The 15,416-nt window shown below is 44.1% G+C and overlaps 1 protein-coding gene across 1 annotated transcript in view; it reads right to left on the bottom strand.

Annotated features, from left to right (window-relative positions):
* The window catches only part of LAMA3 (laminin subunit alpha 3), a 209,840-nt gene that overhangs the window by 55,841 nt on the left and 138,583 nt on the right, over nt 1-15,416 (bottom strand). Inside the window, exons 41-42 of the mRNA XM_090039823.1 lie at nt 14,379-14,609; nt 8,220-8,333 (exon numbers count right to left, since the gene is read on the bottom strand). Of these exons, the coding sequence (XP_089895949.1) occupies nt 8,220-8,333; nt 14,379-14,609 (345 nt within the window). The remainder of the gene's footprint in view (nt 1-8,219; nt 8,334-14,378; nt 14,610-15,416) is intronic.

Below are 15,416 nucleotides of genomic sequence, written 5' to 3'. Positions count from 1 at the left end.
GTCAAGGTCTCTCTGGATATTAGCCCTACCCTCCAGTGTATCTACTACTCCCCCCAGCTTGGTGTCATCTGCAACCTTGCTGAAGGTGCAATCTGTCCCAACTTCCAGGTCACTGATGAAAATATTGAACAAAACCAGCCCCAGGACTGACCCCTAGGGCATTCCATTTGATACCAGGTGCCAAAAACACATCAGTCCATTGATAACTACCATCTGAGCCTAATGTCCAGCCAGTTTTCTATCCACTTTACAGTCCATTCAACCAACCTGTACACTTCCTTAGCTTGCTTGTGAGAATGTTGTGAGAGACTATAAAAACCTTGCTGAAGTCAAGGTATATCACATTCACTGGACCCTACTTCCACAAAGCCAGTCATTTCATCATAAAAGGCAATCATGTTAGTCAGGCATGACTTGCCCTTGGTGAATCCATGCTGACTGCTCCTAACCACCTTCTTCTCCTCCAAGTGCTTAGAAATGGATTCCTTGAGGAACTGCTCCATGATTTTTCCAGGAACTGAGGTGAGACTGACCGATCTGTAGTTCTCTGGATCCTCCTTCTTCCCTTTCTTAAAGTGGGCACTACATTTGCCCTTTTACAATCATTTGGGACCTCCCCTGATCTTCATGAGTTTTCAGAGATGATGGCCAGTAGCTCTGCAATCACCTTGGCCAACCACCTCTCAGGTGCATCCTGTTTGGCCTCATGGACTTGTACACAACCCGCTTTTCTACATAGTCCCTAACCTATTGTTTTGCCACTGTTGGCTGCTCACCTCCTCCTCAAACTGTGCTGCCTGGTTCAGTAATCTGGGAGCTGAACTTGCCTGTGAAGACTGAGGTGAAAAAGGCATCAAGTACTTCAGCCTTTTCTGCATCCTATGTCACTAGGTTGCCTCCCCCATTTAGTAAAGGACCCACACTTTCCCTGATCCTCCTCTTGTTGCTGACATGCTTGTAGAAACCCTTCTTGTTTTCCTGCAAGTCCCTTACTAGCTGTAACTTCAGTTGTGCTCTGGCCTTCCTGATCTCATCTCTGCATTTCCAAGTAACACTCTTATACTCCTCCCTAGTTGTTTGTCCATGTTTCTGCTTCTTATATAAGCATCCTGTTTGTGTTTTAGCTCACTGAAGAGTTCCTTGCTAAGCCAAGCTGGTCTTCTGCCATACTTGCTAGTCTTCCTGCACATTGGGATGGTTTGTTCCTGTGCCCCCAGTAAGGTTTCTTTAAAATACAGCCAACTCTCCTGGACTCCTCTCCCCCTCAGACTGGCCTCCCAGGGGATCCTGCCCATGAGTTCCCTAAACTCTGCTGAAGTCTGCCTTTCTGAAGTCCAGGGTTCATAGTCTGCTGCTCTTCTTCCTTTTCTCATCACATAATCGCCGCTGCCCAAGTTAGCATATACTACTATCTTCCTCACCAATTCTTTCCTATTTGTGAGTAGCAGGTCAAGCAGCATGGCCCCTAGTTGGGCTCTCCAGCACCTGTACCTAGAAGTTCTCCCCAACACTCTCCAGAAACTTCCTGGGTTGCCTGTGCATTATTGCATTACCCTCCCAGTGGACATCAGGGTGACTGAAGTCCCCCATGAGAACTACGGCCTGTGATCAGGAAACTTCTACCAGCTGTTTGAGGAAAGCCTCATCTACCATATCCTCCTGGTCTGGTGGTCTATAGCAGACACTAATCACAACATCACCCTTGTTGTTCTCCCCTCTGACCCTAACCCAGAGACTTTCAACAGGCTTGTCTCCAGTTTCATACTGGACTTCTGATTAATCATATGATTCTTTTACATAAAGTGCAACTCCCCCTCCTCTTCTCCCCTGCCTGTCTTCCTTGAACATTTTATACCTATCCATGACAGTGCTCCAGTCATGCAAGCTATCCCACCAAGTCTCTGTTATTCTAATCACATCATAGTTGCACGACTATACGAGGACTTGTCATGCATCCAAAGATGCATCTCAAGCCGGTCCAGGGAGGTGATATTCCCCCTCTATATGACTTCGGTCAGGCCACAGTTGGAGTACTGCGTCCAGCACTGGGCGCCGCACTTCAAGAGGGATGTGGCCAGCCTGGAGAGGGTTCAGAGGAGGGCCACCTGCTTGGTGAGTGAGTAGTAGGACAGGCCCTATGAGGAGAGACTGAGGGACCTGAACCTGTTCAGCTTCAGCAAGAGGAGATTGAGGGGGGACCTGGTGGCTGCCTACAAACTCATCAGGGGAGATCAACAGCAAATAGGTAGAGCTCTTTTCTCCCCAGCACCACCTGGGGTGATGAGGAACAATGGTAATAAGCTGATGTAGAATAGGTTTAGGTTAGAGATCAGAAGGCAATATTTTACAGTTAGGGTGGCCAATATCTGGAACCAGCTTCCCAGGGAAGTGGTCCTCACCCCTACCTTGGGCAAATTCAAGAGGAGGTTGGATGATCACCTGTCTGGGGTCTTGTGAACCCAGCACTCATTCCTGCCTGTGGCAGGGGGTCAGGCTAGATGGTCTGTTCAGGTCCCTCCTGACCCTAGCTACTATGAAACTATGACTTGCAATTCCTTCTACTTGTTTCCCAGGCTTCATGAATTCATGTACAAGCACCTGAGTTAACTACTCTACTTTCCCAGGAAGAATCACAAGGCCTCCCCTGTTGCCCCATCCTGCTTTTGCTTCCTCCACGTCACCCACTTCCCCACTTGCCTCAAGGTTTTGTTCTCCATACCCTGGACAACCTAGTTCAAAGCTCTCCTCACCAAATTAACAAGCCTGTCTATGAACATGCTCTTCCCTTTCTTTGTCAGGTGGATCCCATCTCTTCCTAGCAATCTTCTTGGACCATCGTCCCATGGTCAAAGCCCTGCTGGCAACATCATCTGTGCAGCTATGCACTGATCTGCAGGGTGAGTCCACTCCTGCCCAGCCCCTTGACTAGAAGGATTGAGAACACCACCAGAGGCACCATCCCCTTCATGCTTCCACCCAGAGACCTGTAGTCACTTTTGATCTGCTCAGTGTCTCCCCTGGCAGTATCACTGGTGCCCACATGAGCAGCATGGGGTAGTAGTCAAAGGGCTGGATGAGTCTCAGTAATCCTTCCACAGTATCTTGGATCTGGGCTATGGGAAAACCACAGACCTCCCGAGACAACAGGTCAGGCTGGCAGAAGAATGCCTCAGTCCTCTGCAAAAGGGAGTCTTTAACCACCACCACCACCTGTTGCTTCTTCTTAGGGGCAGTGGCCTTGGTCCTTCCAACCTTGGGGAGGCCTGTCCTGTCCTCCTGCACCAAGGAATGTTTTCCTCCTCTGTTGCTAGGACTCCATGTCTGTTCTTCAGGCAAACTTCTGCAGGTGGTGATGAAGATTTCTGCTTGCTGTCAGAGGTCACAAGCTTCCAGTTTCCATGCTTGTGAGAGTCCATGTACTCTCCCCCTCTCTACCGCTGCCTTTGGCAGTCTTTCCTCCACTGTCCTAGAGGTCTCCTTCAGCATCAAATCAATGAAGTCCTCATGGTGGAGGATGCTTTGGAGCTTTGTCACCTCCTCCTGTAGCTCCTTTGCCTGCTCCCTGAGGGACACCATGAGGAAGCACCACTCACACCGCATGCACTCCCCACCTGGATATCACTGGAAGGAAACTGCAAGCTGCAGTCTCCACAGCACCAAACCAGGACCTCAGTGGAAGCCTTGACAATGTGTGGTCCTGCCTGGACAGACCTCACAGATGCAAGCAGAGGCAATGGCTTTCTTCTTCAAAAGTTTGCCTGACTTCATCCTGACTATATAGTTGGCCCAATAAAAGATATCACCCCCCAAAATCCTTGCCTCTTGCATCTTGTTTTAGAGACATTCACATTCACAATAGCATCTAGTGTATGTTTAGGAAAAAATAGTGAGGGAATGACACTGATTTCTTCAATTAAAATTCTCATACACAAAATAAGATTCCACTTTACAGCTGAAGTTGCTTAAAGTCACTATCTAGCAGCCTTAAAAATCCAGGAGATGACCAACAACACTAATATTTGCATGCACAGCAGCCTCTATTCTTATACCCAACCAGTGAAATATCATAAATCTTAACACCCATACATACTTGTCATTACCACAAGCACTTCCAATGCAGTTACAAAGTACAATCTACCACCCGTCCAGTTCCTCACAGTGAAAGTCAATTGCATACCCTGCTCACTGCCAGATAAATATAAATTACCCCAAGCAGAGACATAGCAGCAAAATCTACAATTTGTGACCCATTCATTAAATAGCATAGGGTTATTGGTAACACTGGACTTAACTTGAATAAGAGGAACAAATTAGAGGGTCATTAGAGAGCAATACAGGAGGACAAGGGCTCTGGGCAGGTGTATGAGACATGGCCTTCAGTAGCAGGACTTTTGAAGAAGTACTGGCAGGAAAACAGATGGATGGAGGAAAAACGCATTTGGCTAGTGCAGTGATTCTCAAACGGGGCCCCGTGGCACCCTGGGGTTCTTTAAGACCTTTTTGGAGGTCTGCTGCCACGTGGAGCTGTCCCAGTGCTTGTTTTCTGGAGATGCTATTTGGGGAAGCAGTTCCTGTAGAAGGGGTTGCTCTGCTGTATCCCAGCCTGAAGGGAGGTCCATTGGCATAATTAGAGGGAGCAAGGTGGGGGCACAAGCCCCAGGTGGCAATTTAGAGGGGCACCTCCAAGTCCCCTCCACTTACTTGTGCCCTGGTTCAGTACTTTCCAAACCCAATGGGAAGTCTTGTACTCTCCTAGATGCCCCCTCTGCCTATTCCATGCAGCTTGCCAGGTAAGCAATGACTGCAGTAGGGGTGTAAGAGCAGCCATTGGTATAAATCAGGGAGCGCTGGGGAGGAAATGGGCATCTGAGTGTTGCAACTTGAGGGACCCAGGGCAGATGTGAGAATGCCCACCACATTTGAGAAACACTGGCCTAGGATACAAACCTTATTCATTACTTGCATGTATTGTAGTAGTTGCCACCCCTGCCCCTGCTGTGCTCAGCTGACGTAAAGCAGCACTGCTATAGACTCCTGTGCCAATTCTCCCAGTTAGGTATTGGGCTCCTAACCTTCTCTCAGCATACTGGGTGAGATGTGCCCTGAGGTGCCAGCTGGACACATGTTCCTGTAGTTCAGAGCTGAACAAAATGTAGCAGAGAGATTCTCCTTTATGCAAAGGACAACAGGCTCAGCTGCCTTTTCCACCTCTTCTTCCAGTCATCCACATCTCCACTGGTTTTGTCTGACCCCCTTCAGCTACGCAGTTAGTGGCTGTAGGGTCAATGGAGCACTACGTAACACTGTTCTATTGCACAGATGTTGAGATGTCTGTGCTACTGGAGATTTTGTCTCTTGCTGCTTCTCCCAATGGGGTCAACAAGTTGGAACCTTTGGGCCCTTGTCTAAAGACCAAATTCAATAGGTTCTGGATCATACTCCCTGAAAGTTTCATTGTCACTGAGTTTTCCTGCATCGTGTTGCTTATCCAACAACCTGTCTTGTCTCTGTGGATGTGGGGAGAGCAGTGGATGTGATATACCTTGACTTTAGCAAGGCTTTTGATGCAGTCTCTCACAGCATTCTCGTCAGCAAGCTAAAAGTCCAAATTAGATGAATGGATGATCAAGTGGATAAAAAACTGGCTGGATCATCAGGCTCAAAGACTAGTAACTCAGTGGCTCAATGTGGTAGCAAATGGAGTGCCCCAGGGGTCAGTCCCGGGACTGGTTTTTGTTGAATATCTTCAACAATCTGAAAGATGGGATGGATTCTACCCTCAGAAAGTTTGCGGATGACACCAAACTTGGGGGAGTAGTTGATATGCTGGAGGGTAGGGCTAGGATTCAGAGAGACCTAAACAAATTGGAGGGTTGGACCAAACCATGAAGTTCAATAAGGACAAGTGCAACATCCTGCACTTAGGATGGAACACTCCCATGCACTGGTACAGGCTGGGGACTGACAGGGCAAGCAGCAGCTCTGCAGAAAAGGGTATGGGGGTTACAACGGACAATAAGCTGAATAAGAGCCTAGGGTGTGCCCTTGTTGCAAGGTGGCTAATGGCATAATGGGCTGCATTAGTAGTAGCACTGGCCACAGATTCTTCTCCTCTGTTCAGCACAGACGTGGACACATCTGGAGTCCTGTGTCCAGTTCTGGGCACCAACTACAGAAAGGATATGAACAAATCAGAGAGAGCCCAGTGCAGGGCAACAAACATGGTGAGGGGGCTGAGGCACATGACTTCTGAGGAGAGGTTGAGGGAACTGGGAGTATTTAGTTTGGAGAAGAGAAGACAAAGGCGGGATTTAATAACAGGCTTCAACTACCTGAAGTGTGGTTCCAAAGAGGATGGAGCTAAACTGTTCTCAGTGGTGGATGACAGAACAAGGAGCAACAGTCTCAAGTTGTAGCAAGGGAAGCTTAGGTTAGATATTAGAAGCAACTTTCTTACTAGGAGGGTGGTAAAGTACTACCCAGAGAGGTTGTAGAGTCTTCATTCTTAGAGGTTTTTAAGACCTGGGTTAACAAAGCCGTGGCTGGGATGAGATAGCTGGGGATGGTTCTGATTTGAGCAGTGGGTTGAACTAGATGACCTCCTGAGGTCCCTTCCAAACCTAATTTTCTGTGATTCAGGACAGTATATTCTATCCTGTGCAAGCTAATCCTGCTTTGCACGGCTAATGTTGCTCTGAGGAAGGAAGACAATTTATATATTTTTGCTTGAAAAAGTGAAGTGTTCATATTTTAGCTTTATAATCTTGACACAATATAAACATCCTCATCTCAGTATCTCAGCAGCAGCTCTTTCCTGTTATGACCTGTCTTGTCTCACCAATAAAGCATACCGTGAATCATTCCCCAGAACATGCTGAACTGGCTTAAACTTCCATTTAACCAAAAAGATTTGTTGAGACAAAGTCAAGGGGAATTTCATAATGCAAAGGAATGCACTGCAGGCAATATTAATTCATTGCAAACAAAAAGAAACATCAGGGAAAAGAAACTCTGGAAAAGAATTTGGGAAGGTGCTTGTTTAAGTAACAAAGACACTGTTGAAAGTAATTAATTAATTACTGGGGATTTTTCAGAATAAACTATCTGATAGATATCATAGATGTTAGGGCTGGAAGGGACCTCATGAGATCATCAGCTTAAAGGAAAGTATCAGAAAAATATCAAGAGTTATAAGCTAAAGAATTGCTTCAGGCTAAATGTAACACTTTGTCTCTGGGGCTACTCCTGTTTTAAAATAGGGAATCTGCAAGAAGAATGTGCCCCAGCTTATCTTCTATACAATTAAAATTTTCTAATTTAACTAAATTCCTTTTTTTCCTGGCCCTGTTTACTATTGATTATCCATATAACTGTAATTTAAGATTAGTTGAGATTTACTGGTGTAAATAATAGCTAGGCACTACTACTACTACTACTTTGTTTGCAAAGCAAGCAAAAAGAAACATACAAAAATATTTTCTCTCTCTTGATTGTGGGCCAGCTTCTATGACTGGTAAGTCATGAATAATGCCAAGACTACTCAAGAGAGGATTATACACTATGGGTGCCTACACACAAGCAGGGTGGCTGCTTCGACGCACTATAATTCCAGCGCGTTAGAGCAGACTTGATTAATTGAGCTTGCTAGTGTGGCAATTACCTTGCTCCAACAGCCTCCCATGTTTCGTGTATCAGCATCCTCATGCTTCAAAATGTTTGACAAGCATGTTTGACAAGCTTCAGATAAAGTGCCCCTGCTACCATATTGAAGCATGGGATGCTGATACATGAGATGCTCCAGGCACTTCATTTAGAGGAGCTCTTGGAGCCACTCTTGTTAAAGCACCCACCTCCCCTACTCCTGGGGCACGTGTATAAATCCCCTATGTTATAAGGCAAAGGTTTCAAGCCAGCAAACATTTACATGTGTTTAATATAGGGGACCTGGGGGGCATGGGTAACCAATGTCATGAGGGACAGAAGATATGGAATGAGAGCTAAATCTTATGGATATACTCACCTATGCGTGTAAGTGTCTGGTTTGGGGACTAAATGTATATACAGTGCAAAATTAGGTAATATAATTTAATGAAATAATTAAATTACCTATAGAAAGATAATTATATAGCTAATTAGGAAAACAACTATACTATGCATTACCCAGTTTGGAGATTATTCCTTTTCCACATTAATTTCAACAGCATTAATGCTTTACTTACAATACATATTCCAGAACCATCCTGGCATCTATTGGAATTTCCATTGCAATTGCAGGGAACACAGCGTCTGGTAAATAATCCTTTATTCTCACGATAAAATCCAGAACTACATTCCTAATAAGTATATGCAGAGAAAAAAACAAACAAACAAAAAAAGCACATCTGTAAGTAAAAGCGAGGGGAAGAAGGATTCTACATGTTCTAGGGATCTGTATTTTTCTGTTTGCCTCACTCAAGAAAAATCTAGTGACAAATGTTTTCAGAGAAACTTTTAAAGCTAACTGTTAGTTTCTTACTAATGAATGCTTTATCTTATACAATGGCAAATTTAAAAGGAGACTTAATTGTCTGAAAGAGGTTCCAGGTGTGCATTAGCTCATGGTCAAACATTTCCATTCATTTTATAAAAATAATACAGTTTAAAGATGTAATTGCATCTCTCAGATTCTGGGAACTCGGTGTAGTAAGATCCAGTTTATGTTTGTAGGAAGATCTGTTGACCAAACCATAAAATCATGCACTGGGGAGAGGGAAATGGCCATTACCAGAGCCTATGCTTGGCTCTGACCCTGCATAACCCTGTGCATGTGCTTGACATGAATGATGGGAACACTCCTGTTAATCTCAATAGGATTGCTCACTACTTTTCTTACAAGCCAAATTAAGCCTTATGAAGGTTTTAATGTAGAATTACACTAGAGCATTCTTAAAGAGCTACATACAAAAGCCTCATAACATTACTTAATGGTTATATAAAAACAATTATGAAATTAACTATAGTATGTTCTTTAGAAACACTTCAGAGGATGTACCTTCTGTGTTAAGTTATGATGATTTCAGAATTGCTGCATCTGAAGCTATATGAAACCATGTTTAGACAGAGACAACCTTATAAAATATATAGCAGTCTGATTTTAAGTACAGGCTTGTCCTAGAGACCTATAAAGTATGCAAAGTATGTTCAACAATTGAAAGGATATGAACAGAAATACTGTGCATCAGCTTAAAGTCAAGTTGAAATAAGAAAAAAACTAGAGAGCTAAAGTAAGGTGACCTGATGAAATGGAAATAATAGATACAATTGTCAAAAACATTAGCTTATACCACTTAGGGGGTAATGAATATGCCAAGACCAGATTCAGAAATAGGGAAGGCACAAAGAACTTTCCTCAACTTTGCTTTCCTTCAGTAAAATAACTCCTAAAGTTGCCCCATATGTTCCATACTTCCCTCCATACACCTTTGCCTAACAGGCAGAACCTGGCCCCAAACACCTTTAATAAATAAGCAACATATGAACTACAAATCATGTACGTAATTGCTCATGTCAGGACTGCCACTGAGATCAACAGAACCAAATCACAGGAGTGAGGGTTTATAGAACAGGGCTGTCAACTGTGCTTAGTTTAGTTTAGCCATGAGTATTTAGTGCAAGTTTCTTCATGTGGATTAGGAAAACTAACTGGCATATTCATTACACAATTATTTGGCAGAGGTAAACCACAACCCTACAATATTAGCAGTTGCAATAGGATTTTAAAGGGATACCAGACAAAAAAACCTGATGATACATAAACAATTACTTCTGCAAAAATAAACCTTGTTTTTTGCAATATATGGGACTAATGAAACAAATGTACACAGGAGCCGATCTTGCACCAGTGATGCCAAAAAAGAGTTCTAATACTGACTTCAGTGGGAGCACAGATTGCATTTATAATTTGTATCACTGCTTGACATTTTTCAGATACATTTTAATAAGCATTAGGATCTTTATCTCCTGGACACACAATCTCCATTACAGTTCAACAGGCAATCACTCCACAAACGTTCTGAAAGACTAGTCCCATTAATATTTTAAATAGCTCAGCTAAGGATTATTTATCACAAATATTTTCACAGGCAAAGCAAAAAATGAATAAACTTATTTTGCTGTGTATTCACACGCATTTGAATAAATCTATGCAGTTCTTTATTTTACCAGTGTTAACTCTTTAAATTTAAAATTTGAAGCAACATCAACATACATACTGGACCACTCAAACACTTAAGGATAATAATCTTCATTTTGCAATATTTACCCTATATGAACATAAAGCTCTTAAGCACTCAAAAGTGCACATAATCTCTAGCTCTTCATGTTTAGTGATAAGTAACATTTTGGAAGAAAGTTCTTCCAAATAACTATTAGCAGCAAAGCAATTCAACAGAGAAAGAAATTAGCATTCCTATTGCTTTACTTTAAAATACTGCACAACATGGTATAAAATAAATTCATTTAAAAATAAAAGCAAAAACAAACAAACAAATAAATGAACAAAGAAAGAAAGAGGCCCTGAAATCAACAGGACAAATCACAAGAGTAAGAAAATATTACCTGTCTTGGTTTAAAATCCCAATTAGTTTGTTGCTGTTGACCTCTCTCCTGAGGATTAGGAAATGATAGCCTCTGTTGCACACCTTGTCCCAAACAATGTCCCATAGCTACAAATGACAAAATTAACCATGCTACTTTCTTCGGCCTCTGTGTTCTGGCCATCATTTTGCTTGGTTCCCAATTTGACTGTCAATGTACAATTTTCTTTCACTATTCAATCCTCTCTCTTATACTCCTCTTTATTGTTCAGCTTCTGACTCAGAGTAAGTGAGGCTGTGTGCTGTGAAGGGCCCCACCTCTAAACTTTATATGCGAGTCAGGTTGTACAACACACATAACAGTTCCTGAGGTTAACAAACAGCTCTGTACTTCTTGTACATGAGTGAATATCTTACTTCAGGCGTGGCAGGAAGCACCTTCTCCACACCTAACAAAGCCAGACAGAGCTAGACAATTACAGCAGCATATCACAGACTGAGTAATGCTACAAAAACAAGCAGGGTTTATGAGCTATGCAAGTCAGTGGTATGACTGATTCCTCTGGGCTATATTTTTTCATCAGTGCAGGAAAAACAGACAGCACATAAAGGCACCACATTGCAGGTGCTATGGCAGGAGTGGGAGAATTCAAGTCTAAATTAATCAGTTTAATGTGTGGTACAGAACATCAAATGTATGAAAAATACATTTCTGAAAATATTTAAAAAATGATATTCATACATAAAATGTCATGACAGGAGGCCAGGGGAAAAAAAGAAGCACCTAGACCAAATCAGAAATGCAGTTGCTCTGACTTATTTGCTATTCCACCATTTACATTTTAAGATGTATTTGATATGGCTAATACAGGAATTGTTTCCTTACAGTAACTCTAAAGCCTGTTCTTACAGTAACAAATTCTGCAGATTCTGTGGAATCTGTTCTTTGTTTCTCTCTCCCATATTTCCCTTTGCTGTTTCAAATGATTGTGTGCGCAGAATGCTTGTTGCTACAAGCTAAGCAAAATGACACCCAAAACAAAGGCGCAAGAAAGTAGGATGGTTCATTGTCATGCTAATGGCTCTACCCCCAGCCTGCAGACCAGATACAACCCCTGTTGCCATGTCACCCAGCCCACCTGGCTTCCCATGGGTCCAAAAATTTGGCAGAGGCGAAGCAGTGGCAGCATTAAGGGAGGAGGGATGACCCGGGAAACTATAGGCCAGTTAGTCTTACCTCGATCCTAGGCAAGCTGTTCGAGAAAATTATTCTGGCACACATCCAGGAAGGGCCAGCATGGGACTGCATGCTTAGGGGCAACCAGCATGGGTTCACCAGTGGCAGGTCCTGTCAGACCAACCTGGTGGCCTTTTACGATCAGATCACCAAATCATTAGATGCAGGGGTAGCAGCGGACATAGTCTCCCTGGACTTCCGGAAGGCTTTTGATACTGTCTCTCACCCCGTTCTAATTAAGAAACTGGAGGGCTATGGTGTAGACACCCACACAGTCAAATGGATTGCCAACTGGCTGGAGGGCCGCACCCAGAGGGTGGTAGTGGATGGGTCCTTCCTTCTCAACCTGGAAGGACGTGGGCAGTGGGGTCCCCCAGGGCTCGGTCCTCGGGCCTGCGCTGTTCAACATCTTCATCAGTGATTTGGATGAGGGGGTAAAAAGCACCCTGTTCAATTTGCTGATGACGCTAAGATGCGGGGGGACGTGGGCACACTAGAAGGACGCAACAGGATACAATCGGACCTAGACAGGTTACAAGGGTGGGCGGATGAGAATAGGATGGGATTCAACACAGACAAGTACAAGGTGATGCACCTGGGGAGGAACAACCGGCACCATACCTACAGGTTAGGGAACTCCCCTCTTGTCAGCACGGAGGCAGAAAGGGATCTGGGGGTCATCATTGACTCCAAGATGAACATGGGTCGGCAGTGTGGGGAGGCAGTTAGGAAGGCCAACCGCACCTTGGCATGCATCCACAGATGCATCTCGAGCAGGTCCAAAGAGGTGATCCTCCCCCTCTATGCAGCACTGGTCAGGCCGCAGTTGGAGTACTGCATCCAGTTCTGTGGACAGCATCAAGAGGGTCCAGAGGAGGGCCACTCGCATGATCAGGGGGCAGCAGGGCAGGCCCTGTGAGGAGAGGCTACGGGACCTGAACCTGTTCAGCCTCCAGAAGAGAAGGCTGAGGGGGGATCTTGTGGCCTGTTATAAACTAGTCAGGGGGGATCAGCAGGCATTGGGGGGTCACTGTTCCCCCAAGCACTGCCAGGAGTGACCAGGAATAACGGTCACAAGCTGGCAGAGGGTAGGTTCAGGTTAGACATCAGGAGGTGCTATTTCACAGTCAGGGGGGCTAGGGCCTGGAACCAACTTCCAAGGGATGTGGTGCAGGCTCCTACACTGGGGGTTTTTAAGAGGAGTTTAGATGAACATCTTGCTGAGGTCGTTTGACCCCAGTACTCTTTCCTGCCATGGCAGGGGGTCAGACTAGATGATCTGTTCAGGTCCCTTCCGACCCTAGAAATTATGAAACTATGAAACTATAATTGCCACTTCCATGCTGCAAAATTTCCTACTTTGGGGGAAGGACTGTGGGCTGGATAGCATAGCCCTATGCACTAGATCAGGTGCACAGGGCAGCATGGGGCCAATCTGGATGTGCAGAACTGATCCAAATGCACAGGGTGGAATGAGGCCCAATTCCAATGCACGAGGCTGGACTGAGTCAGCATGGGGCTTGATTTGGGTGTACAGGGCCAGGTGGAGGCAGTACAGGGCCCAAGCTAGATATGCAGGGCTGGTGAGGATGGTGCAGGGCCTTATCAGGGCATGCAGAGCCAGGCAGGGGCACTGCAGAGCCCAGTCTGGCTCATGGACTGGCTCCGTGCCACTCCTCCTGCCTGTGGGACCAAAAGGTTGAGCCCCACTTCTGTAGGGCATTTTTTGGGATACAAAATGCAATCAGAAAGTAGCATTTTCTCATTATCCAAGTAACAGTAATGCTTTGCCTAGCCTTGTTCCTTAGCATTTGCACAGAAAGATCTCAAAGCAATCTGAAAATATTCACAAGAAAATGTCAATATCCCTATTAGAAGGGAGCCACCTAACAAGCTTCAGCCTGGAATGGCAAAATGTTGCCAACCCCTGATTCGCTATGATCAGTTAACACATACTATGTAATTTCACCCAGTAATTCTTGTATGGAGCCCCGAACTACTTCTATGACATAAATTTAGAAAGGCACCAGCTTTTAATTCAGAGATTTCACCTGAGGTAGAACACTAACACATCCTTAACTGAAATGTTCCAAATGTTAATTTACTTGACTGTTAAAATGTACAAATTATTTCTAGCCTGAATGTTTAGCTCCCTTTACAATGTTCAGCTCATGTATTTACTACATTAAAACTAAGTTCTGTTATCAGAAATACTCTGCACATGTAGGTGCCTACCAACTCTGGTAAAGGCAACTCAACTGCTCAGATAAACTACGCAGACTGACCAGCTATAGCCTCTCACTGTATATCACAGAGGGCCCGACAGTTCATATAGTACATGCACCATGCAGAGCAGCAATTAAGAGCACAAATTCCACAAAAAGGAATTACAATGGACATCTCCCTAGCTTAGAATACAGAAAAAGATTTTACTTTTCATTACGATACATATACTTATCAGTAAAGTGTACTGCTAACAATTAGGCTTGTTCCTATAATTACATCAATGCAGCTCTGAGTAACATGCCAAGTATGATATAATGAAGAGGCAAAGAAAAATTTCCTACCTGACATGAGTCACCTACATACTCAGGGGGGCAGGAGCATGTCTCTACATTATATGCAATGCTTCCACTTCCTGTGCTGCTGGCTTCTTCCAGCCCAACCTCACCCAGGGTTAACCGCTGAGTCTCTGTGAAGTAAAGGCCTCTGATGTGTAAGCCGTCTAGTCTAGACAGGACCATCATCAGTTCTTCTCTAGATACATGGTTATTGCTGCTTGCATGTCTGAAGTTTCCCTGTACATTAAGATATAAAGTAAATATGGCCCTGGAAGTAGTTCATCTCCAGTCAGCTTGCTGGAAATGGATACTTTGCAACAAAAAGATACAGTAAAAGGAAAAAAAAAATCAGAGGGCAATTTTTTCTGCAAACCTGGGTGACTGGGCAGAGGAGAATATATAGAAAGGAAGGGTGGGGAAAGGCATGAGGGAACCTGGACAAGGGAGGTGAGAAATACTCGATGCATCTTTTGTATATTTTATAGCAATTGAGATCATGTGTCAATTCCTCACCTGAATATAAGAGACCTAGGAGGGAAGCACACGATCAGCAAGAACATGCCTTCCCCATGCATGATGGAATGGTCAAGCACCAGTTCAAGGGGCAGAAATAGTTCTGGGGCATGAAGAATGGAAATGGAAAAATACTGCACAACACAGAGCTGTTGATGTTGGCTGAGGCCTAGAAGGAAGTTGACCTGAGAAAACTAGGGATCAGTCTCAAGTGGAAAGAGCTAAAGAGCCAAACTCATCCAAATTCACTGAAGGGGTAACCAACCAGACCAAATAGGAATCCAAGGGAAGTTTTCCTCTAAAAGGAAAATATCCGTGAAAGTTTCTGTTTCATAGATGCAGGCTTTTCTTAATGTTGAATCATTTGCAAAAGGAGCCTTTAATGGTCCCATATCATCACTAGTCAATGATGGAATTTGGCCTGAAGACCCTTTGGTGAGACTAGGATCCCTGGCTAAATCTGCAGAGCTGGTGGTTAGAAAAAAAGGAATATTTTTATCTGTAAATGGAATATATTCAACCTGGAAACTG

The sequence above is a fragment of the Crocodylus siamensis genome, chromosome 3 (genome assembly GCF_052110815.1).
Source record: "Crocodylus siamensis isolate JL-2025a chromosome 3, ASM5211081v1, whole genome shotgun sequence".
Lineage (NCBI taxonomy): Eukaryota > Metazoa > Chordata > Crocodylia > Crocodylidae > Crocodylus > Crocodylus siamensis.
This window is presented reverse-complemented; position numbering and strand designations above follow the sequence as displayed.